Below are 14,390 nucleotides of genomic sequence, written 5' to 3'. Positions count from 1 at the left end.
TTCTCCACTAGTGTTGTGAAGGCTAGATGATGAAACATCCTGTTCGATTTGCGATACTTTGCTGTTGAGAGCTTCTATACCCCCTTGGAGTTCAAGTTTTAGGGTTTTAATTTTCCCCTGTACGGAATTCTCAATTTCCTTGACCTCCTTCTCTATGTCGGTCTTGACTTCTGCTACATCGCGACAGATACGAGTAATCTGCGTGTGAGCATTATCTAACTGAGTCTTGACACGTTTATCGGCCTCCTCTTGCTGACTTTTCAGAAGAGTAATTTCGTTTCCCAACTTCATGAAATTATTTTTAACAGATTCATGAAGTTTGTCTTGAATAGACGCGATTTTAGTTTGCGCAAGAGATAATTGAGCATGGGACTCTTGAAATTCTTCCTTTAAGCTTTCTACTTCTTTAAGGACCTCCTGAGAAGAAGACGGGAAAGCAAGTTTTAAGTCCTCCGCCACTTGTGATTTTATATCTTGCTTAATGGTTTCTAAGTCACGTGTTAATCTTTCATTTATTTCCGTAAACTTAGAATCCATTCTTTTGTTAGATTCTTTAAATCTTTTTTCAATTTCGGCACCTGCACTATTGAGCCTACGTTCCAAATTATTATTAACTTCTGCAAATTTTTGATCAACAGATTCTGTCAATTTTACAATGTTGGCTTCATTAGCCTCCCTTAGTTGAGTGATACTACGATTAGTTGCTTCATTAGCCTCCTTAAGTTGACCTATACTAGCCTTAGTGGCTTCCAGGGTCGCGTTAGATTCTTTAAGTTGAGCTCCTAAAGTGTTATTAGATTCAGCAATTCTACGCCCGAGATTAGTGTTACTTTCCGTAATCCTGTCATTTAGACTGAGTTTTAAAGCCTCGATGGCAGCTAGTATATTTTCCATATTAATGTCGTTATTTTCACAAAATGCAGAAAATACAATCATTCACCTCATACGTAAAATCACCATTATTGTCCAATGGTAAAGTTCAAAATTTCACCAACACAAAATATCAAACACTTGTGCATAAAATTAAATATCACCATTATTGTCCAATGGTAAAGTTCAAAATTTCACCAACATAAATATCAAAATTTATATAAGCCTGTGCATGAACATTATGCCTGAAATGTTTTACATAGCAAGAGAAAGAAAAAAAATAATCACTTGTGCCATAAACTTGATCAGAGTTCTGTGCCAAAAGTTTAAAATTTCGTCAAAGTCATTGAATTGAACTTCGTAAAATTTTAACACATTCACTGAACTGGAATTAACGTACGTACTATGCACTTATATTTGAATTGGTAAGTTAAGATATCACTGATTTCAAAGTTAATTTTTATCACTTTACTCTCTTTAATCTGGCCCCAACGTCACGGGTGCCACTATTCACTACCTTCTCTCTGTAACAGGAACGCCCGTACTTCAGTTTATCGGAGAGCATGATGAACGACAAGGCGTGTACGGCCCATGCTAAGAGAGTAAGAGAGAAGGGTAGTGAAAGAAAATTCATGATTAAGTGGATCCTTCAGTTTATTCAATAAATAGGCAAATAATTATGTCACCTTTTATAGCTGAATTGTAGATTTGTCCCTGAGGGCGTGAAGAGGACGTTGTCCCGCGGCGGCTGCGTCGTCTTGCGGTCGGCGTCGGCGTTGTCTTCCGTCGTTGGTGTTTGTATTAGTGTTGATGACTTGAACCAGGGGCAGGAACGGGGAAATGTGGAGCTTCCACATTTGACGTCGTGGGGTATTGGTGTGACACTTCCCTATGGCGAAGCACGCCGAAATAGTTCCCACAGTAGCAAGGATAAAGTTAGAGTCACAGTTCGTATTTGGAATAATACGCAAATGAAACAATCTAGAACCTTCCGAGGTGCGGTGATCGAGCACTTCATAAAGAAAATTAAATTTATCGAGTACAGTCTCTGCACTGTACTCCACCAGCATAATACATTTGTTGAAATAAATGACAGTCCAAATTCCCGTACGTCGTGATTTTCAGATTAACACTGGCACTTAAGATCATAATGCAACACAGTTCAACGGATAGACATAGTCTTTAAAGGAAATTGAGGCTGGCTAGAAATACTACCGCTGCTTTCACACAGTCTTTGAACGAAATCAATGCTGGCACAGTTAATGCAAGAACACAGTCTTTAAATGAAATAAAGCTGACACAATTAATGCGAGAACACAGTTTTTAAACGAATTCAAAGCTGGCACCGTTTATGGGAGAACACAGTCTTTAAATGAATTCAAGCTGGCGAGAACACAGTCTTTAAACGAATTCAAAGCTGGCACAATTAATGCAAGAACACTGTCTTTAAACGAATTCAAAGCTGGCACAGTTTATGTGAGAACACAGTCTTTAAATGAATTCAAGCTGGCGAGAACACAGTCTTTAAACGAATTCAAAGCTGACACAATTAATGCAAGAACACAGTCTTTAAACGAATTCAAAGCTGGCACAATTTATGTGAGAACACAGTCTTTAAATGAATTCAAGCTGGCGAGAACACAGTCTTTAAACGAATTCAAGCTGGCACAATTAATGCAAGAACACAGTCTTTAAACGAATTCAAAGCTGGCACAATTAATGCAAGAACACTGTCTTTAAACGAATTCAAAGCTGGCACAGTTTATGTGAGAACACAGTCTTTAAATGAATTCAAGCTGGCGAGAACACAGTCTTTAAACGAATTCAAAGCTGACACAATTAATGCAAGAACACAGTCTTTAAACGAATTCAAAGCTGGCACAATTAATGCAAGAACACTGTCTTTAAACGAATTCAAAGCTGGCACAGTTTATGTGAGAACACAGTCTTTAAATGAATTCAAGCTGGCGAGAACACAGTCTTTAAACGAATTCAAATATACAGCCGGACCGAGAGACGAATTATGTCGCGACGGCTTACTTGCACACACTCGCTGACTCACGGCTTACTGCCGGCTCACTCCACTCTCTGCCTTCAGCACACTGCCGTCGCATACCGCGCACTCCCTCTGCTTTACTGCAGGCTTTCTGCTTACATTCTGCCTTACCCCAGGCTGGCGACTCGCTTATATTTCGTTCATGCAGCAATGGAACACGAAGGAACCTTCTGCGTGACGTCGCTTGTCCTTGGCCGGTGTTCTGGAACGTCGCGAGCTTGCTCGCAGTTCCCATTATGCCTGTGCGCTCGGCACAAGTTTTAAAGGCTTACGGCCGGGTGTTAGCGAGCTTCTCTTAATAAAAGAATGAAACGTGAATGCTCGTAGGGTGTTACCGTTTCAATATATACTTTTGTATATCAGTTTACCCATCTTTCCTTCTCATATGGCTGAATAATGGTAAAAGGTAATTTTGTGTGGAAGCTAATGCTTTGAGTAGAATATTAAGGTGTGTGTTATGACAGAGTTCCCTGCACTAGCACTACTGGATTCAGAGTTGCCAGCCTTTCAAGTGGGATATCAGTAATTATCCCCCACCCCACCCACATCAAAAAATTTTGAGTCAAATCCAAAACATGCTCTTCTCATCATCTCGGTAATGACACGCTTTTTGCCCTCCTCGACAGCAGTGTGTTCTAAAGTATATGATGATAGTAGCCTACTATGATTTAAAAAAAATAGTTTGTAGCTTATTTTGCACCCAACAGCTGCTTTTCAGTGTAGGTTTTCTTGAAGCATCCTTCCCCCTGTGATGATATTTTCGTCTTACGGACCGTGAATGATTTCAGTGTACATCTGCTTAATGTAGGCCTGAATTCTGTCTGATTTTTCCTTTCAACACTGAAAATGCCTTCATTTGAAGAAATTTCTTTTCCATGATAATGTCGCTTTTCTGTTATAATTTCCCCTTTGACCATAATACCAAAATCTTGAAGTGAAATCCGTTATAATTACAGACAATCTGTATTTGTTGACACCTCTGCTGCATCTTAATACCTTTTCCAATTGTACAGCAAAATAAATAATAATATTATTGGCTTTAAGTCTCACTAACTATTTTTGTTATGGTTTTCTGAGATGCCGAGATGTCGGAATTTCATCCAGCAGGCTCTTTCACGTGCCAGTAAATCTTACGACACGAGGCTGACATATTTGAGCACCTTCAAATACCACCGGACTGAGCCAGTATCGAACCTGCCAAGTTGAGGTCAGGAGGCCCTCCATCTGAGCTACTCAGCCCGGCTACAGCAAAATTAAAAATGTGTTGGGTTTCACTAACCTAACTTTTTTTACTTCCTCTAAATTCCTTCCTGCCATTTCTGAAGTCTCCTGTGGTGCTTGCCTCATAAGCAGTTATTTTTTATTAGTTTTTACAAGTTGCATTACATTGCACTGACACAGATAGGTCTTATGGTGACGATGGGATAGGAAAGGGCTAGGAGCAGGAAGGAAGCAGCCATGGCCCTAATTAAGGTACATTTGCCTGGTGTGAAAATGGAAAACCATCTTCAGGGCTGGTGACAGTGGGGTTCGAACCCACTATCTCCCGAATACTGCATACTGGTTGCACTTAAGCGACTACAGCTATTGAGCTTTATAGCAGTTACTTTTAGTCTCAAGTGCATATTTCTTTTTATTAGCACTTTAATGCTACTTTTGTTTCATTTTTTATTGAGACATTTTAATTTGTAGTTATAATTTTAATGATATTTGTCTTTTTCTCTTGTGTAGATCGATTATGAGAGGCTGTGATAACATGTGCACGTACTGTATCGTGCCCTTCACTCGAGGTCGTGAGCGGTCTCGCCCTATGGCATCGATTTTGAATGAAGTGAAACAACTGTCTGAACAAGGTGTGAAGGAAGTCACTCTTCTTGGTGAGTTCCAGTCATTTTATTAACAGCCAAAGAGGAGAAAAATATCGACCTTATTGACAGTAATGATCCACAAAAGGCACAAACCTCGATCCTTCCTTCAACTATCAGTAGCTATGATTAGGGTCAGGATTTATAGGCATTAAAAACAGTAATGCTTGGGTGCGTCAACCTCAGTTACCACTTAACCATGGTAAAATGGATAGCTTTACTTGGTTAAGTTGAATTTTTGTTGCATCACCCAGTTTTGAAATTTGTGATGTTTTACCATGGTTAAAAGTTAACCAGTCATGAGCGAGCGGTTAAGCAGCTAACCAAGGCTTTAAGACCTATGTACACTACAGAACTTCATGAATAAGTTGTATATTACGTGCATGAAAAGTGTTGTGATCTGATTTAAAAGTTAACCGCTCATGAGTGAGCGATATAAACTCACATTGCATACATCTAAAGTTTTTCTTACAAAATTGTACAAAATTATGTTAATATCCTCCTAGTCAATACTATAATATTTATTTCCATTTAAGGTATGTTTTAACGTTTCGAAGGAAAATCCAAAATTCTTAACCGATTTTTTTGAGTTTCGTACCATAAAACAAAAAATATTAGACTAACAGTTTCGTATAATGCAATCAAAATTTTGTGTCTTATCTTCACCCAAAAATTTAGTTTAATGAAAAAAAACACATAAATTTTCAAAATGTTATAAAATTTCCAAAAATGTTATTATCTTGAAATTGTTTTCACCAAGTTGAAGTATTTCATTCATAGAATGTTGTGAACTAGGATCTTCTAATTATCAAAAACAGAAAGGGAGCTAGACATAATTTTTGACAAAATTTTAAAAATAATTAAAAACCCGTGTTACAATGGCTATAAAAATAATAATAACAATAACAATATTCACAATATTAAGAAAGTACTAGTTTACAACATTCCCACATTCATTAGCTTTAATTTAATCTATCATTGATTTTTCTATCTCAATTTTAAGGATCTTTAAACTTATTTGAAATGTGGGAAGGTGTGCAAAAAATTACATTCAAGAAAAACAGCACTGAAGTTTTAGGACTAAGTTATGAACATAACCCACTTATTTGGGCACCTAGAAACATGCCTGCTCCATAGGTTGGACCCTCTTTTAGAATTTTCTTGTCTTCTTTTAATTTTCTTCTGCCTCTCAAGTACTGCCTCCTCTGCTTTTGTTCTGCAGTACTTTGATTTGCACCTTTGTGCAACCGTACTGCATCAGCTTCAAGTATACCAGATGATGTGTACTTGCCAGAAGCCATTCCCACCCTCTTCAGTATTTCAATTTCCACTCCGTTCTCCCAGTTGAAATGGCAAACAGCATCCATCACTCCTAATTATAAGGTATCAAGCCCCACCTTTATGTCTCCTTAGGACACCTTCTCCATACCATGGCATCGAATGACTCATTATTTTGAGTCAATCTATGCAAGGACTTAGCATTTCTGGGTCGGTGAGTTGCTCATATATAGGCTTCACAGCTTGAAGAATGCCAAAGGACAGGCCTGGTTTGAATTAAAATTGTTCTATCTCATTATTTGCTTTAGCTCACTGATATGAGTTCCTACAGGACACCAATGGTGGGTGGGACGGTCCTTTGTTGCTGTCAAATGGTACAATGTGGCCCATATGCCATTTGACATGGCGTGAGTACTGCTTGTGTTGGAACGTAAAGCAATTCCAAATAATTTTGCATCTTATCGATGAGTGCTCCTGTCAGTTGCGGAATTCATAATCACAGTTGCTGCAAAACAATGCAAGGGACATTTCCCAACCAAATCTCAGAATTTCTAGTTTTTTTTACAAAAACTGTATTACAGCTGAAGCAACTAGGGCAAGCTAATGCAGATAATATATGTGTAAAGCACTCTATGTCAATAATGATATTGTAAATGTCACTAACACTATCAGATTCAATATTTACAGACGGAAGATTGGACTGAGAATCACTAGCAAATGATTCCCTTACATTAGGCCTACCTTCCGTCTCACTATTTATACTGATAGCACAAGTAACACTGACATTCACCTTGCTATGTCTGTTTCCATGGAATTTTCTCTTCTTTGCTCTACATCGGCTTTTAGAACCCATTTTATACACACTCACAGAGAAACAAACTCTTTGGTCACAATGTGAAAGACCACTTGGCCACAAGGATGCAAACATATTTGTATATATCCGTTGCCTAGCAATGGAACAAAAGTCTTTGGAATATACAAGTATTGACATCTGTTTGTCAGAACTATGAACTATGTACTCAGGAGGCATGCCACACCAAAGAGGTAAATTTGAATAAGAAAATCTGACACGATGTTTACATGTAAGCAGGACACTGCAGCCACGCCCCTTATCACGCGCGCACGTGGCTATTTAAATCTTATTTTCGGATACTTACAGTTGGAATATATGTATGAATTATATCTCATTTTGAAGTAGAGACTTCAAGCTTTCATTTCCAGTGAAAAAATTAAAATGGCATTTTTGGGCGAAAAAGGCGATTTCGAACGTTAATACATACCTTAAGACAAAACTTTACACAGACATAGACATGTTTTGACTCGCCATTGTGCCCTCCTCAGCAAGACATATATACTGAATTAAAAACATCAGACTCACAAAATGAAAAATTATGTTTTAAATTCATTATATTTGTCTTACTGAGGATGACCCAATGCCGGGTTGAAACGTGCCTACCGGGCGAGTTGGCCGTGCGCGTAGAGGCGCGTGGCTGTGAGCTTGCATCCGGGAGATAGTAGGTTCGAATCCCACTATCGGCAGCCCTGAAGATGGTTTTCCGTGGTTTCCCATCTTCACACCAGGCAAATGCTGAGGCTGTACCTTAATTAAGGCCACGGCCGCTTCCTTCAAACTCCTAGGCCTTTCCTATCCCATCGTCGCCATAAGACCTATCTGTGTCGGTGCGACGTAAAGCCCCTAGCAAAAAAAACAAAAAAAAAAAAAAGAAACGTGTCTATATCTGTGTAAAGTTTCATCTTAATTGGACGTAAAATATTATAGTGTTGACTAGGAGGATATTAACATAATTTTGTACAATTTTGTAAGATATTCAACTGTCAATACGGATCTAACATGAGATTCATAGTCTGTAATACATCTGAAGTGCCGTGATGTTATCGTTAAAATGGATTTGGCACCACATATCGTATATCTACAATATTTTAAGGATGATGAACAGAGAGAAAGAGACTGTGGTGTCCTTGTTACATTTAACAGGTGACCGACTCGATTTCCCAACTCACAGAAATAATCCTGTTTCGCCAATAAGTAATCTAAGTCAGTGAGCATTTCATTCTCAAATGCACTAAAATTTGGCTCTCTCGTACACCCTTCCTTTCCCATATCAGCTGATACTAATAACCCAAACTAACCTAACGAAACAAAATTAATTAATCTTAGGATTAAAGGGCTGTAATAGAAGATATGATAAAAATTGCTACAATTATGGTGAAAAAGAGAAAAAGGTTATAAAACACTTTTTATACAAGTGTAAAATAATTTTAATAATATTCGTCCTGGAAATAAAAAGACAGCTGTCGGTTCCAGACAAAACCGAAATAACTGGGAACCAGATAAATTAGAGACACATGACTGTTGAAAATACCACTGCCTTCTGGATAAATTAAAGACAAGTGACTGTCGAACTCGTCAGTTCCTTCTGAATACTACTTTGAATTACTTCCGAGGGGAATAATAGCGAGAAAAACTAGCATCAAGAAACCACGGTTTTGAAACCAAGGATTAACAAAGGTTTGTTTGTTTGTTTGTTTGTTTGTTTGTTTGTTTGTTTGTTTGTTTGTTTGTTTGTTTGTTTGTTTGTTTATTTATTTATTTATTTATTTATTTATTTATTTAGCGTATGGCCCATACAATCAAGTTGAGTTCAGATATAAATTATATACATACAGTAGAGTCTCGATTATCCGACGTAAACGGGACCTGGAGTACGTCGGATCACCGAAAATGTCGGATAATACGGAATAACTTTGAAAATGAACTAAAACAAACAGGAAGGCTAAAATAATGACATGTTTTACGGTGCTCTATTTATTGAATTACCAATTCAATTGTACAGTACATGCAGTATTAAACGAAAACTTTCCAGATGTCTTACGAAAAGAAACTTTTCTCCACAGATATTAAGCTACCTAATACCGTACCGTTTTTGCCACCGATCACGCCACCCAGCACTGGCAGGAAAATTAGGGTCCCCTTCATTAAAATCCTTCTGGAAATACACAGTCTTTTCCCGCAGAATGGTGCCAGATATTGGCAGGCCCTTTTCCCGGTGTTGAGATACCAAAGAAATAGTGCTTCACTTACTTTTTCGTACTGACATTTTTTCATTGTTTTTCTCTGCTCTGGTAGAGCACAACTTTTCAATTTCTTCCCTCTGTTTTTTCCAGTCTCCCACTGTAACACGTCCAACACCATAATATGAAGCCACATTTTGAAGAATTTCCCCTTTGTCCAGTCTCTTTAATGCACTCAGTTTGTGTTCCATAGAAACAGTCACTTTCTTCCATTTACTCGCCATACTCACAGAGGATATGAAAATTATAACATCCGCACCGAACCAATACTACAATGACTGAAGACTCACTGCACCTGTCCTTGAGAAAAACCCAGTCCTACCGCCAGCGTTCAGGCCAGTGCTTGCCCCATGGTCGCACCCTCCACAGCGGGTGTGCCTGAATTTAGTCTCCACCAAAAGTTGAAATTAAGTCTAACAGTGTCGGATAACACGGAATGTCGGATAAGCGAAGGTCGGATGAGCGAGACTCTACTGTATTTACATAACAAGAAAACAATGAACAAGAAAAGGCTCCCTACAACTGAATGTCAAGATCACTGATCCACTGTATTGCTTCTGGAGTTGCCATCAGGAAATCCACTTTGCTGCCTGTGTATGCCCGCGTTTCACACTCTCTGACAATATAATGTATAGTTTGTCGTGCAGCTCCACAGTTACACGCGGGTGTCGGCAACTTGTTCCATTTAAACAGCATGTCTCTGCATCTGCCATGGCCTGTTCTTATTCTGTTCAGAACAGACCATGTTTTATGTGGTAGTTGGAATCCACTTGGAAGTTTGGCATTCGAGAACATACTATGCAGGTGCGTCTCCGTTGCTGCTTCCCACCGTCTTTTCCACTCTGTAGTTAGGTTGTAGCTTCTAGCAACCATGTCTAAGGTGTTACGTAAAGTTGGATGGCGTGAACGTAATCTGTAACAATGGTGCAACAGGTTAATGACAACACCACAATAACAGTTTTGTAACGCTTGATTTTTACTGAGAATGGTGCCCCCAGGAATTAAAATATACAGGCACGTAGGCACTAAAAATGCCCAAAATGAAAAATAGGCACTATGATGTAAAATAGCAGTCAAATAGGCATGAAAAAAGTATTAAAATTTATTAGTACTATGACTATGGAAAGAATTTGCAACTGCTAACAAATTTTCAATATTTTCCAATAACAGTTGTGTTCAGATGGCATGAAGAATGTTTCTGTATTGTGGGAAAGATCTCTGAACATCACATGAAATGACGGGACAAAACTTTAATGAAGCCAGTTCATCTGGTTGTAGTAGGTCTGCTGCTTCACCACCTCACCTCGTAGCACACTGGCTACTGTTATGCTCTCTTTCTACCCTGGATTTCATTGCAGGATCCTATAAATCTTTTCTCTCATAAGTTACCTTCCCAGACGTTCTCTCAAGACTTTCTATAAGTTATTTCACAGATGGACTCCTCTACAACTCTGTAATAGCTACCCGCAATTTGCGTAAGTAGCCAAATCTGATCGAACCAATGGGCAGGACATGACTTTCTTGGCTTCTCTTATACAGACAGCACCTTCATCATCCATGGCCTGAATTTATTAACTTAACCAGCAAAGTTTAACTGACATGATCTCCGTTAGTAAAAATTTTATTAGATGCTAATTTTAATGAATTGATTGTATTCCTAGGTAATAGAAAAGTATGACATTTTAAGAAAATTATAAATAGAATAGTCTAGTTTTGGTGTTCTCATATGGCATTTAGGATATATTTTAATTATGTCACATATTAGATTTGTATTAAGAGATGTTTAGAACTTGGGGTGTTTGATGTGTAATATGAAGTTTTAAGAGGTGCAAGAGGTAATTGGTAGTGAGAGGAAAAAACCGCTGAAGAAGAGAAGAAAACTTGGCAGAAGACTACCCTTCCATCTAGTGAAGTTGAGATCTCCAGTGATCCACTGCTTCAGCCAGTGGGACTTGGAAGATTTATCTTTAGGTATTGCCGAGCATGCTTCTTCAAAATAGATCTCAACATGATCTTAAGACAAAGCATCCAACAGTTTGCAGTGAACGGGAGGTAGGGGATATAGGTGTGTATAACAAAAGTCGACGTTGATTGTATCATACATATCGTCTTAGGAGGCGGGAGGGGTGCAAAACTTTGAAGTCAAATTGTTCCTTGTTTGTTCTGATGTAAATTCCCCCAGCGCTACCTGTGGAGGGTTCCAAGAATTCTTATTGTTGCTGGGGTAAAGAGATGTTGAGAAACGAGAAAATAATTCTGCCGATCGTACCAGCTAGTTGGAAGAAAGTTAATTACTTAAAAGACTGCCAAAAGGCATTGAATAGGCAATCACACTCCAAATAGGTACAAGCCCCTGTAATAGGCATTTGTAGGCACATTAACCCTTAGCCCTCTTTCTTCTGAACACTGCTGCCTCCAGCTCCATTTAAGAATCTGCTTGCAGAGGGATAACAGAGAGCACAAACATATTGCCAGCATAAAAATCTGCTAAAGCAAACACAAAATAAATATAATACAAGTACAATACAGTATTCAGGTGCAGTTTTCAGCATTTTCAAATCTAAAATTATCTCAGACAGTCACTTTTTGTCTGTAATAGTGCATTGTGTGAAACTTCCCAAAACACTCGCCGGGATGTAATCCAGGCTTTTTTCTGCAAGTATTGCTGAAAAAACCACTCTCGCATCGTAATTTAGGCTTACTGTTCATTGCCATATTTAGGATTATGCCTAAAAATGCTTTGAATTCAGGAAAAGTAACATCTATCCACGACCCCCTAATAGACTCACGTGTGAGGGGCGTAACCTTTTGAATGTTTACACTAGCATACCGGTTAGTCTCGCGCACAATTTCCAACAATAACTCGTCAGTCAAAGGTAATAATTGGAAAAAGTCAAGTTCATTCAACCATGCAGTTGTTTATAACCTGACGTACCTGTGAATGAACTTTTGAAACCAAAGTCAGTGTCGCGGTATTTCCTCCATCTATCAGAAGAGGTACCAGCATTGCCATTCAGCATAATTTTCCCATTATCAGGATTTTTCTCACTCAACTCACCAACACATTCTCATTCCGCAATATCTTTCTCACCATACAATTGAAAATCACTCCCACTATCGCTGAAATCAACGTCACTTTCACCTAAAAGTCTGGCGATTTCTTTCTCACGCTGCTCGAACGACTCCATGTTGCTAAGCAACATTTGTTTATAAACTCACATGGTCTGCAAAGAATGTGCACGAAGCCTGATTTCAAAGAGATTATAGCTATACATGGCTTCAGATTTTTGTCGAAGGTTTGCAGTACCTACTGTACCTGTAATTCATACACACGTAACCCAACAAAGGAGTTATATAGGGAAGAATGTCATGTCGGGCCGGGCATAGGACCTATGCGGGATATTCTCGTTGTCAGGCATGGCCCTCCGCATGAGTGCTAAGGGTTAAAAACAGCAAATTCTTGCTAAAATGACCCTAAAAAGGATTTATATCTTAAAAGCCTACTTTTCCTTACACAGGAATAAAATAGGCAAATAGTCAAAATCTCATCCTTAGTTATGATATTCACTCACTCTTCATCAAATGCTCACTTTCTTTTTGCATTATATTTGAGATAGACTGATGTACTCCAGTCCTGAAGTATACACAATCTCCAGCAAGAACCTCAATAGAATATTGACTGCCAGGATCTACCACAACCAAATAACCTTATCCCATGAAACTTCGTCCCAGAACTGTCCAGATCCTAAGTATAGTACTCATCCATACCGGTTATCACCTGGATCTTCCAAAGATCAATACTATGTCATACGTAAAATGTTAGAAACACATAAGATAAATGCAATGACAGGTCAGCATCGGAAGAGGGAGCAGTGGAATATGTGTGTTGTAAAACTTTCTCCTCTTAGTTTCAAAGTTTATAGAAAGCTCTCAAAGCTAACAGAAAAGATCTAATTATGAGATTTATACCCTCTTTCAACAACACACTATAATGAGTCATCAGACCAATCCTTTTTCGATGTTAGTTTCTTTTTCCTTTCTCTGCTCAATTCTTGCAGCACCAAGGTATTCGTATGTCTAGGAAGCTAGTATTATTGTTTTTATTATTATTTCAGAATTATTAATGAAGGAGTTTGGAGAACCCTCCCCAGTGAAACTGTCTATCGAGAGATTGACCCAGTTACCAGCACGATGAAGAAGAAAAGAATCTCTTATTTCTTTCACATCTTACAATTACCAGAAAACAGAATTTTAATGACAACTGGTGATGAGAAACCTGGGAAAGGAGACAGGAGGGTTTTGGATCAAAGAAATTTAAGAGGATCTCAGAACAGTTGCACTCAAAATTACAGGCAAAATTAAATTACCACCCTTCGTAAGAATTACAAATTTTCAACTGAAATGATGCACAGATGACCTGTAGAGATTTCAGATGAATTAAGAACACTGCAATCAGAACGAATGAAGAAGTACTAGGCAAATAAGAAGAATCAAATAGTACAACCTTAAAAGAAAAAGTGTACATGGAAGACTCAAGTGGTCCAGTGTGGCTAATAAAGTTAGTAATAATAATAGTAGTAATTAAGAATTTACTAACTATTGAGGATCATGGTGGATATGATATGTATTATCGACTGTGCTCTTTCTTGGAAAGTGATTACCTCATTGTGTTTCTTCACATACTGTTTCATTCCTGTACCTTGTAATTGGCTATAAACCTGGAACTCCAATGACAGAGAATCAATAGAAGGCAGAACATTTAAATTACAACAAGCACAATGAATTACCTGGCCAACATACAAGAAGAAATTTCTTTTGATGAATGCCAAATTTCAACATTAAGTGACTTATGCTAGTGAAACACTATTTAATTTGAACACCAAATCAACAACAAATAGACTGCAGAAAGTTGATAGAAGGATTATCAGAACAATCATTAATAAAAGGCACCAGGCAGATGGATATTGGAGATTGTTGCCTAATGCATTGGTATACCAGGAAAATGAGTCAATAAAGGATACAATGAGAAAAAGAAAGGAGAATTGCCTTTTTCTATCATGTACTGTAATCAAGATTAGATGAAATCAGGCTATGGAAACAACTATTTAACTATTTTTGGAAAAGTAAACCAAAAAAAATGATTGGTTCAAGGAAGTCCAAGATGATTTAGAAGAATTGAATATTACAATGCAACAAGTTGCAAATAGAAAAACCATTCTGAAGAACAA

At 38.1% G+C, this 14,390-nt stretch overlaps 1 protein-coding gene across 1 annotated transcript in view; it reads left to right on the top strand.

The window, feature by feature from the left end:
* The window catches only part of LOC136873754 (CDK5RAP1-like protein), a 70,604-nt gene that overhangs the window by 20,795 nt on the left and 35,419 nt on the right, over positions 1 to 14,390 (top strand). The window contains exon 4 of the mRNA XM_067146944.2: positions 4,658 to 4,803. Within this exon, the coding sequence (XP_067003045.2) occupies positions 4,658 to 4,803 (146 nt within the window). The remainder of the gene's footprint in view (positions 1 to 4,657; positions 4,804 to 14,390) is intronic.

Source organism: Anabrus simplex, chromosome 1, assembly GCF_040414725.1.
Source record: "Anabrus simplex isolate iqAnaSimp1 chromosome 1, ASM4041472v1, whole genome shotgun sequence".
In the NCBI taxonomy this organism is placed as follows: Eukaryota; Metazoa; Arthropoda; class Insecta; order Orthoptera; family Tettigoniidae; genus Anabrus; species Anabrus simplex.
Note: the sequence above shows the minus strand (reverse complement) of the source record. Positions and strands in the feature narration are given on the sequence as shown.